We start from the raw sequence: 12340 nt of genomic DNA on the forward strand, positions 1-12340 counted from the left end.
AGCGGTAGCGCACTCGCCCAGTCGCCTGGCATGCGTGCGGCCCGGGTTCGATCCTCAGCACCACATACAAACGAAGATGTTGTGTCCGCCGAAAACTAAAAAAAAAAAATATTCTAAAAAAAAAAAATATTGAAAAATTCTCTCTCTCTCTTTAAAAAAAAAAAAAAAAGAATTCTTCAGTCCTAGAAGCTCAAGTTGAAGCACAAATACCAGGAAGAGCAATTCTGAGGTTCAGCTCCTCATTTTGGATTTCATCACTACCCTGTGACACCCAAACGTACCTTAAGGATATGACAGCAACATCTGTAAAGAGATGCCCCTGCCCTTGCATCAGAGAATGTAGTCCAAAGAGCAGACAGCAAAATTAGCTGAAAGAAACCATATGATAGCCAACAAGCCTACTCAGTCTCCTACAGGCAATGGTAAGAACTCTTTCTTTTGGGGTTAGAGAAGTTGTTGTTGGTCGGAATCTATCAACAATGGAAAGACAGCACCATTTGCTTCATAAGTTTTATTTCAGCACACCATAGCTTAGAAATTTGGTTCTACTAATATCATACATGTAAACTGCAAGCAAAGAGACTTTCAAGTGATTGGCACATGCTCTAAGGAACCCTGATGGAGGAAGGAAGTTAAAAACATCATTTGTTTCCCATGGTCCCTGGGGGTCTCACTGCAGCTTGGGTAATGAGAATGTAGACTTGGCTCCAAAGGCAGAATAATCTTTCTTGACAACTATAATTCCTTTATTAAACATTTTCAATTGAGCATTAAACAGCACAAATCTAAATAATAATGTCAGGCCTGTACACAGGCCTATACTTTAGACCAGCTTGGGTATGTGAGTGCATAGACACACACATACACACAGATACACACACACCAAGGAAGAAAAAAAAGAAAGAAATTTTTGCACATTTCACTGTCCTGTAAACTACAGCATTTTATAGAGCAACATGCCTTTTTAAAGGAATATCCTGGTGCACATGTGTACATACTTTCTTTTCCTGGTCAATACATTAAATCCAATTTATTATGAAAGAAGGGTGGGGACACTTCCACCAACAGGCTTATTTAGAAAGAAGCAAATTAAACAAAACTATGGTGATAACAAGCAGATGCCTAGTTATAATTCACTTCCCTAATGCTGATTAATATACTCATGAACAAATCAAATATATTGCCAAAAGAAGAATGCTAGTGTTAATGCCCAAATGGCTACTGGTTTCAATTGTGCTTCTTAATCAGGCAAAATGTTCTTTCCTTGGCTCCTGGCACTATTTTTTTTTTTTTTTTTTTTTTTTGCTTCCTGCCAATCTTGGAAATAATTCATCTGTGTGTCATTTCCTCGTAAATGCTTCTTCCTGGTGCTTGATTGGTTTGCCTGTACTTGTGTGGCATTTGATTTCAAACTGCCATTTTACCTTTATAAACCTTTAGAACTTTCTAAGCATGAGGAAAATGCCCAAATGGCAGACAAAAATAAGGCTGTAATTAGATCAGCAGAGAACGTTTTAAGCATATCTAGCTTTCTGCATTATAGCAGAAATCTCTCCTTACAGCCAATTTTGTTTTTTCCAATCTGGGTGCAGAACATGAAATTAACATCTGGGGACTCCAGCAAAGGGGCCCTAGTATCCACATGTTTAATTTATTGTTATTGCCCCCCTAAAAAAAGTTTTTTCGTGATTACTAAAATAGGAAATGTAATATATTTAAGGATCTAACCCCAGGCCATTAAAAAGGTGGGTGGGGGGAGAGAAACAGAAAATAAAAGTAATATCAGTTACCACATTATTTTTGTAGTAAACAATAGAATGTGACGTGCAATAGTGCAATTTTCCTTTGCTAGTCCAGCAATGCGAGTCTCAATAGGAAGTCCACTGATGTTACTCTTCGTATTTCAGGATTTAGTTGCGAGCTTGCCGGGGGTTAGAGTTCCTGCCAGACTTCTGATTCTGAGTGGAATCACTAATGCTAGAGTCACTTTTACTCAGTCCAAGATGACGGAGCTTCATATCCCAGCGCTGTGAAATTTAAAAGCGAAAATAAGTCATATGCACCTATCACCAGGGTCACTATTTCTACGACTTTTAACAATGAGATAAGAATGCCAGGTCAGATCTCGAAAGCATTTTGCTACTTTCCCAAAAGTATAAAATCCATATCCCAGGGTAATAATGGAACTGTACTCTATGAACATAGTGCTCAGATTTTAAAAAGCATAAAGTTGGGCATTGATAATATGTCATATCAAAGCTTAAAATTAAAATTTCCATATTTATAAATGGTGATGCAAATATCTACCAGTATCTGTGAGTATTTCTTGAGGTGACATACAAATGGAAGATTTATATACAGAATTTGTAGGAGGGGTTATTTTTCATCTTCTTCTCTAAAGAAAACATAACTGTATAGACTTTTAAAACCTGTTTGAACTGGGCATGGTGGCACACATCTGTAATCCCAGTGACTCAGGAAGTTGAGACAGGAGGATCCCAAGTTCAAAGCCTGCCTCAGCAACTTAGGGATGCCCTAAATAATTTAGCAAGACCCTGCCTCAAAATAAGAAATAAAAAGGACTGGGGGTGGGGACTAGGATCGTGGCTTAGTGGTAGAGTGCTCACCTAGCAGATGCAAGGTCCTGGGTTCGATCCTCAGCACCATATAAAAATAAATAAATAAAATAAAGGTATTGTGTCCAACTATAACTAAAAATATATATTTAAATAAAAAGGACTGGGAATGTTGTTCAGTGGTTAAGCAATCCTGGGTTTAATCCCTGGTACCAAAAATAAATAAATAAATAAATAAATAAATAAAACCTGTTTGATGTGAGCAATTAAAAATATGGAGGGATGGTGTCTCTAAAATATTTTTCTAAGCAATGTCTACCAACTGCAACAAATAAAACAGACAAGATCCTGCCCTTCTTTAATTTCTTTGGTCTGTTTTGTGGTTCTAGGGATTGAACTTCGTATACTCTACCACTGAGATACATCCCTAGCTCTTTTAATTATTTTTTTATTTTGAGACAGTTGCCCAGGCTAGCCTTGAACTTGTGATCCCCTGGCTGCAGCCTCCCAAGTAACTGGGATTACTGTGAGTTATTGTGCTAGACTTCATTCTGTTTTATAAAGCAATAATTGCAATGTTTTAATAACCACTTTCACATTTACTAACAGTACATATTAACAATGCCAAAAATGTTTACATATAATGCAAGAAATTAAATGGAAGTTATGTTTGAGAATGTAGATGGTGAATAAGGACTACAGATATATTTCTCAAACTTTGATGAACATAGAAATCACCTCAGGATCTTGGGATAGGGATGTAGCTCAGCAGTAGAGCTCTTGCCTAGCATGAGTGAGGTCCTGAGTTCAATCCTCAGAACACACACACACACACACACACAAAAGGTACATTCTTATTTTGTAGGTCTGGGATGGGGCTCAAGGTCATCATATCTAATACTCTCTGAGGTGATGCCTATTTTACTGGTCTCAGGATCACACATTAAGTAGTAAGAAGCTAATGATCAGATGGCTCAAGTTTAAATCCTCACTCCCCCCACTTACTTACAATGCAAAGTTTTTTTTTAATTTAGTGAACCTCATTTCCATCATTTCTACACTGAAATTAATAACAGAACCTACTTATGATTATTCTGAAAATTGACTAAAAATATCTAGTGATAGCACATATTAAGTTAGCTATTACTATTTTTCTATTAATGAAAATAAGTTCTTTTCAGCATATTTTACTGCACTATCTTACAGTTTCCACATTAAAAAAAATTCTGATCACAACTCCCCAAGGCAATCCAAATATCTTGATTTGAACAATCTTAGGTAAACCAATCATTTGTATGGAAAAAGCCTAAAAACTTCTTTTAAAAATACTTAATCCACCCACCTATAGAGAAAACATCAGCTGAAAAGGGCAACTTTGATTAAATAAAAAACTAATATCTTCCATAAGATTATTTTGTATAGTCTGAAGTTGACTGGTCAACTAAAATAGGGATCTCAATAATTCTGGTCAAAGAGACTTTCCACTCAAACACTTTGGCCCCTACTAAGTACATACAAATAAAAAATGGTTCGAGTTATTGGTTTATTTCTTCCATTAGTATGTTTAAATCCAGACTGTGAACATAAATGATCTCACAATAACTCTGTGAGTTCCCCATGGCAAGCAAGGTAAACACATTGTCCCCTTACTAAGAGAAGGGACAGACAAGCCAGGCGTCCTGTGGACAAGGGCAGCAGTGAGGCTCCTTACCCGCCCTGCAGCAGAGATGTCGAAAGCTCTTCCAACCAGTGCAGGAATTTAGGACAAATTCCTGTTCTGCATTAGCAGGCAGAAAACCAAATTAAAAGGACAGGAAGAAATTCCAACATGCTGAAGAAGAGCCACTTCTTTAGTAAACACCAAACTAACTGAAGAGAGACATAAGCCTAGAATGGTGATAAGTCTGCACTTGGAGTACACCTCTCTTTGACAAATATGTGGAGAAAAGGGAACTTAACCAGTGATAGGTTCTCCCTGCAAAAGAGTGCCCTCTACATTTTTTGTAGGTCACTTAAATTCAAATGTGTCTGCTATGCCGAGTGCCAGATGTATAAGATCAACTGCCCAGGGGTGTTTAACTTACTCTGTAAATGTTTCCCAAGCCTTCAGACTTGCAGAAGGAAGAGGATGTATTATGTTTGGTACAATTCCCACCCCCCACCCCCACTCTTAACACATATCCTTTGAGATTCTTTGACCCCCTATGTATCACCCCCCACATTCCTTTCTTTGAAACAGATCTGCTTAGTACTGTAAGAAGAAATGAAACCTTCTATAATGAAGTAATTTCCTACTTCATTTTTCTTTATATCAATTTCAGAATCTAAGAATTCTTGGATTAAAAATAAAGCTACAGTACTGTTGTAAAGACCTACTCTGGTCAGGCAGGCAGATGATTCAGGCTAAACCTCGTGTATAGGAATTATTGTCTATGCACTGGACAACTTTGGTATTTTCCTACCACCATTTATTTTCCCTTCTTACAGAACCATAATTTGTTCAAGGAAGCCTTACACCTAAAGGGGGAAAAAATCCTAGCCTCTCTTGCAGCTAGGAAATGGATATATATCTCCATTTCTGATCAAAAGTCCTAAGAAAAAGTTGCTGAATCTCTTGGAAATCCCTTTTTGCCTCTCCTTTCTTTCTACCTGAAATGAAATGTGATGCTGGAGGCACAGAAGCCATCTTGTAACCCCCAGATAACTGTGAGGATGAAAGCAACACCCTAAAAACATAGCAAAGCATTAAGCAATCAGGTGCCTGGAGCCCTAATGATAATGTGGAGCCTCCCTACCAGAAATGGACTAACTAAAGCTTGACTTACGAGACGTTGTGGCAACTATAGTTTGATCTCTGATATACAGGGAGCTCATTCCTTAAATGAGATATTAAAGACAAGCTGGCAAACTCAGTTCTTACAAATTATATACACACACATTTTTATATATTATATTTTAAAGTTTTAATATTCTCATGTGGTTGTAAGGGACAGGTGGCTGGTTTTCTACTTTTATTTTCTGTACACTGTAATACTTTGAACATGAAATATAGGCTTACCTTAACTTTTTTGCCAAGTCGATCCTTCCATTTCTCAGCTATAGAGCCTTCCACCAAAAGTAACCTGTGTTTTTTTAAACAAGCAACCATTTTTGAAAAAGTAAAGCATTCTTTTAAAAAACATAAGGAATCTAGTGCCAAAAATGACTACATATGTTTATTCTAGAATAGGAGAACCCAGTTGGAGAACAGTAATTGTTAACCTTTTGGGAGTCATGGTTAAAAACAAAGCTAGGATTCCTGTCTCCAGAAAAAAAATTCCCACCCATAAATTGCATGCACAAACTTTGCTATCCAATATATGAAATTCAGGGATCCTGTTACAACCTATCTGTAATATCCAAGAAGACAAAAAAGTCCTAAGGTAAAGATGCCACAGTAAGGTCTCTAAAAAGAAACTCAGAGGGTAGGGTAAGCATTCTGAACCCCAAGGTGTGAGTTACCTGGAGCGCTCCTCATCTTCATAGCCCATGATGATGTACTCCTCATTGACAGTAAGTGGAGGACACAGGCAGCCAGAGCTGGTGTGAAGGTTGATGGTGTCCCTTGGGATGTTCACCAGAGACGACTTGAGAATCTCCTTCACCTCCACCACTGCAGTCACATCATGGCACTTGGTCTTGACCTCTTTGACCTTAGCCCTGATGACTGTGATAGAGGACAACAAAGCTGATGTGCTGTTTCACAACACATAAGCGCCCTATTCAAAATAGACAATGAGGCTTCTTTCCAGCCAATTCTTATCCAATTGATGCTCAGTGTTTGAGAAGAGATTTTGCCTGAGCCTACAGTGCGTGATAAACTAAACAACATGCCTACCGTTCAAGTGCTCAGCCCCATCCCCTTCTAATTTGTGTGTATGTGTATATTTGCATGTATAATGCATATATGTGTGTGTTTCATTTTGAAAAATCCAATTAGATTATCAAAGGTTGAGTGAATCTGATACAATTTTCCCCAAAAGTTTAATTTTAGATATGTGTGTATACACATATGCAATCCCAAATGCTGCCAACAAGAATCTAGACTATATTAATTTCACCACATGTAAAGACCTCTACTCACCATGCTTTGCTTCTGCTGCAGGGCCTATTAATAGATTTCTCGTTGAGAGTCTTTTTGTTATAAGCTGTCTTGTTTAATAGTGTTCCCAAATTCGTTCATCAATCTTCTCATCCTCTCATTTTAGCTCACTCTTCCTTTGTTTCAGTGCATATTATCTTTTATGCTCCCCTTTAAGCATACTAAATTTTATTCTAAAACATGGCTAGACCTTGTTTTCTGCATCTATCTACTCAGAATTCAGATGCTCTAGTACTCCTCCCCATGGTGTATTGTGGGGTCCATTTTAATATGCCAATTGCATCAATCTACCACTCACAATAGAGGCACAGGCACTGGACCTCCACTTTCAAGAGTCAGCTTCACTGCTCAATGTGAAGACAAATTGCCTTCAGATGTAAAATCAAAGTAGTTGACTTAGAACCTAGAAAGCACAGGAGCTGGGGATGAGGCTCAGTGGTAGAGCACTTGCCTAACATGTATGAGGCTCTGGATTACATCCCCAGCACCACTAATAATAATAATAATAATAATAATAATAATAATAATAATTAGAAAGCACAGTTCTGCTAGTTTTCAGTAGTTCTCCTTTGAAAGAGCCCAATTCTTTAGATTCCTACTTCTGGTAAATAAGTTTTTTAACAAAAAGTTTTTTTTAAAAAGGCAAGAAAAGTCAGGCACAGTGGCACATACTTATAATCCCAGCAACTCAGGAGGCTGAGGCAAGATGTTCACAAGTTCAAAGCCAGCCTTGATAACTTAGCAGGACCCTAAGTAACTTAGCAAGACCCTGTCTCAACATGAAAATAAAAAGTGGGCTGGGGATTTAGCTCAATGGTTAAGCACCTTTGAGTTCAATTCCTGGTACCAAAATAAATAAATAAAGCTAGAAAGATGTAAAAAATGTCAATTAGTAAGAGGTCACTAGCATTTGCTCAGGGGTCCTCATTGCTCTACTTCAATGTCCACGGATGTTTTACAGTGGAGAACAGAATCTATCCAAATGAATATACATTTTGAAAGCTTCTTGGTCTGCAATCAATCTGCAAACTTCTTTCATCTGAGGACCTTCCCATGAGTTTTAAGTGCTCAAGATGATAAGGGATTGGAAAAAGTAATCCACACAGATGTAAAGCCAGCTAATAAACCATTTCTCCATCAATGTTCCAACTCCATCATGGAAACTTAATATTCTACCAATACAACCTACATCTGATAGAAATTAAGGTACTGAAAAATTTCTAAAATACTTTAGAATGAAATCTTATTTCAACCTTCAGAGAATCAGTTGCCTGAGTATGAGAATTTAAAGCAAACAAAATAAAACTGCCTAACTGCCCCTGCCTGGTTTGATTTGCAAGTAACCTTTCTATTTGTGTCCTCTTGATTCTGAATTTTAACAGGAGATAAGATTGCCCTTTTTGAAATGTCGTTTGAGAGAATCAGACGATAAATTCTTAACCCCAGCTCGCAGACATGTTTTTGTGTCCTGGCTTATACGAATGTGCTTCATAGCATCCATCAACCATTAGAGATTAGTGAACTGTGTAAATGTTCTCAAGCTAATGATTTATTTACCCAGTGTGTCTACTATTTTCATTAGAAATTTTTAGCACATGTACCCGCTCCAAAATAAATATCTCTCTACAAGACCTACTTTATTATTCAAGTAATTTTGTTAAAACTCAAGAGTTTGTAACTGAATTAATCTGAATGAAGCAGCAGTTTTGTCTGAGTTACCAATTGCTCCTATGCCTATTTGGACAGAAGCAAATATACAAAATAAAAATCAACATATTTTGAAAGTAAAAATATATTTCCTTTTCAGAGTTTTTCCTTCTATTCAATCATTGGAGCACCTGCCTTGCCCCTCAAATTTGTAAGTCTCAGACAAATGATAATCCTTACACTATGGACGGTCTGGTAATTAATTGATTCTGAAAAAAGTTTTTTCCTCTTTTAAAATCACGATCCATATCCCATTTCATTTTATGACATTCATACGGCTACCTTGTCCAGAATCTTCTCTTTCCAGGGATTTGTAACAACTAGTATTTTAACTTTTAACAAAGATAGTAGCATCAAACATTTCACACCAAGAAGTTGGATAAAGTAAAAAATTATAAGTAAAATGGAACTGACGATATTTCCCTGATATAAAATTATATTTTAATTTTTATTGTAACTATACTTAAACATTCATCTAGCATTTTTCAATCTTAAAAAGCTAGTCTAAAAATTAAGATCTCCCTTTTCCTTGAGGCTTTTCACATCAGTTCACACAGGGAAGGTCTTCAGATAAGCAGTCAGGCATTTGACTTCTTAGATAAACATAACCTTCTAACCTTGGAAAGTGTCCATCACCAGCTAGGAAAAGCCATCCACTTAAGATGAGTAATAAACCAAAAAAGTAAAAATTGATTTCACTGAAGGAAACTTTCAGAAACTAAGTCAGAAACTAAGTGCATTTATTTTAAAGAGATTTAACTAGACTGAGAATTTTCAGCTTTGTTCTTCTTAATACATAGTATTTCTGAAGATATCAAAGATTACTTTAGAGTCTTACCCATTTCCCTCTTTCCAAGTTGCAAAAGTATAGAAGTAAATCTGCTCTATATATCCTATGTCCTTGAAAATAGAAAACATAAACACAAGAAGACTCTCACTTTAAAACTAATGTTCATGTTAAGAGTCTGTTTAATTACCATGTTTACTCATTGACTTAGCATCAATAGTTGACTGCAGACGGATTAAGTAACTCGACCTTTATCGGTTTTACAGATACAGGCTGAGTGAGCATTCCTAATCCAAAAATCTAACATCCAAAACTTTTTGAGCATCAATGCAACACTAGAAGTTCAAAAGTGCACACCTGACCTCATGTGACAAGTCACAGTCAAAATGCAGGTACATTAAAAATATATAAAATTACCTTTAGGCAGTGAATATAGGTATATATAAGATATAAATAAATTTTGTGTTTAGATTTGGGTCCCATTCCCAAGATATCTCATTAAACATATAAAAGTACTCTAAAATCTCAAAAAAAAAAACTATAACCTAAAATATTTCTAGTCCTAGGTATTTTGGATAAGGGATAATCTCAACCTGTTCTAAAAAGAAAAACACAATGCCAAAGGAATTCGGTAAACATTAATTAGTCCCATATTTTATCAACTGGAAAACTCTAGTAATTTCTCCTTGTAAATATGTTGGTAATATTTATGACACCAAAGCACATCAGTACAAAATCACGTTCAAAAATACCTTATGAGAACACAAAAATCCATTACGAATAATTGATGAAGGAAAAACTTAAGTGTACTAGTCATTGATAAAATGAGAACAGTATTATTTTTCATTTGGAGTTGAGAAAAACAAACAAGTGAGTATTTGGAAACCATCCAGCACAGTCCCTGATACAGAGACAAAAGGTTTCTTCAACCTTCAAAGGTACTCAGATACATTTGTGTTGGTAGCTCTTTGATTGATATTAGTTTACCTGAATGTCACATTTTTCGGTCAAGCTAGATAGCAAAACATAACAGTTACTGAATATCAACAACATCTAGTAAGTGTGATTTCCAAGTGTTATTTCCACTGGCCTATTCCAGTCCATGGGATAGACCAAAGAACCACGTTTGACCTTAACCCTTCTGGTGCATCAAAGTGCTCTTCTGTTCACCCCTGTGGAGCAAAACTGATGGCCCATGCAGCTCCAAACAGGAGCTAAGATCCTCCTCTACTTCCCAGGTACAGAAAAACCCCTCCATTTTAAAACTTCTGCAAGGTTCCAGCAACAATGCTTGATATGCTCAAAATTGAGCATTTGTCAAGAACTTTGCCCATGTGAGACATTGGTTGAAGCAGGGAAACTATGTTCTTAAAGTTGTCCTTCTTAATTTGCTTTTAACCCTTTTTATTTAAACCACACTACTTATTTTCATGTGTGTAAGCATGCACCACACACACACACACACACACACACACAAACACAGACCTAGAAAGTAACTTATGAGTCACCCATGAAGTTAGCCTTACCATAGTTGTAATTGTTCCGGAAATAGGTCTTCTGTGTAGCTCTAATAGGCTTACATTTGCAGCGTTCTGAAAAATACATTTTAATTATAAGCAAATGTTCCATATTAGTTTTATTTACTCATATTTTTGGTAAGACTACATATGACTTCAGTGGTAAAAAGGCTCTTTGCAACTCTGTCTCTCTTTTTCCTGGAAATATGCATCTGTTACTTCTATCAATATAGCCTCTTATTCAATGTCTGTATATTCTTAAATTACCACTCTCTAACCAACTATCCAAATCCTGATAAACACTGTTCATCCCCATGCATGAGATAAGCAGGACCCAAATCCTGAAAAAGACTTGTTCAATGCTTATGCAAGTAGAATGGATGCCTGCTGAGAGCAATTCTCTACATACACTCAGGTTGCTGGCCCATGGCTGTGGAATATTACCTGATGTTTATACATATTTTACAGATTACACAGCACTCTTCCAAATATTACATCCCAGATCTGAAACCTACTTGGGAAGATAAGCAGGTATTGCTACAACCCAGTGAACTTAATGAGCCCCTCACACAGGTAGAACAGATGCCATTACATGCAATAGTATCTTTACACTTTTTGGAGGAAATCACTGTGTACATATTTTGAAAACAGAAATTCCATATTTTAAAAATATCTGGCACATAATTGCTTAAAGCATGACCCGAACACACTTTATATTGGACAGATGAATGTAAAAAAAGTTCTAATTATCTCAAAATGTTTTATCTTTAGATCATTTAACATCATGCAGAGTAGATTTTTATACATTTTATAGAAGAGATTACTTAGCTAAGAAATATACCCCATAAGCATGGTAAATTATTAGCAATAGCAACATAAAAATGGAAAGTAATACACAGACCTAGAAACATAAAAATGGAAAATAACACACAAACCTAGAAAGTATGAGTCATCATGAAGTTAGCCTTACCATAGCTGTAATTACCTCAGAAAATATTTGATTATATATAGTCTTTTATAAATAGCACCACAGAGAAAGATCCATTAAAAATTAAATGCTATGAGTTTCCTCTATTTTAACACAGAAAAGGGGGAAAAAAGAACACATGAATCAGAGAAAAGTACCTAACAAAATAGTTTTGTTTAAAACGTGTTTTATGATCAGGTATGGTGATGCACACCTGTAATCCCAGTGACTCGGGAGCTGAGGCAGGAAGATTGCAAGTTCGAGGCCAACCTCAGCAATTTAGCAAGACCCTGTCTCAAAACATAAAAAGTTCTGTGGATATAGCTCAGGGGTAAAGCACCCCTGGGCTCGACCCCCAGTTCCAAAAATTAATTAATTATTTAATTTAATTTAAAAATTCAAAGTATATATGTTAGCATGAGAACAATGAAAGGCTGACACTTTTGTTGACTGCTGGCTATTGTATTTTCTAATCCAAACAAATTTTATGTTCTTTGAATCTATAAATAAGTGACAGCAGTCCCAAGAGGAGTAGCATGATTTCTGTCAGTTTCAAGTTCTAGAAATAAGTTTCTCCTCTAGAGACAGGTCACAGCAGCAACTAGTGTTCCTCCATAAGAGAACTGGGAATTTCTCAGTGTTACA

General features: G+C 36.4%; 1 protein-coding gene across 2 annotated transcripts in view; it reads right to left on the reverse strand.

Annotated features, from left to right (window-relative positions):
- Nucleotides 1–504: 504 nt before the first annotated feature.
- The window catches only part of Frzb (frizzled related protein), a 65572-nt gene continuing 53736 nt past the window's right edge, over nucleotides 505–12340 (reverse strand). For both annotated transcript variants that reach the window (XM_077799037.1, XM_026392024.2), the window contains 4 exons: nucleotides 10738–10803; nucleotides 6078–6282; nucleotides 5635–5698; nucleotides 505–2027 (listed from right to left, as the gene is read on the reverse strand). In XM_077799037.1, coding sequence (XP_077655163.1) covers nucleotides 1911–2027; nucleotides 5635–5698; nucleotides 6078–6282; nucleotides 10738–10803 — 452 coding nt within the window. In that variant the 3' untranslated portion in view covers nucleotides 505–1910. The remainder of the gene's footprint in view (nucleotides 2028–5634; nucleotides 5699–6077; nucleotides 6283–10737; nucleotides 10804–12340) is intronic.

The sequence above is a fragment of the Urocitellus parryii genome, chromosome 1 (genome assembly GCF_045843805.1).
Source record: "Urocitellus parryii isolate mUroPar1 chromosome 1, mUroPar1.hap1, whole genome shotgun sequence".
Taxonomy (NCBI): Eukaryota; Metazoa; Chordata; class Mammalia; order Rodentia; family Sciuridae; genus Urocitellus; species Urocitellus parryii.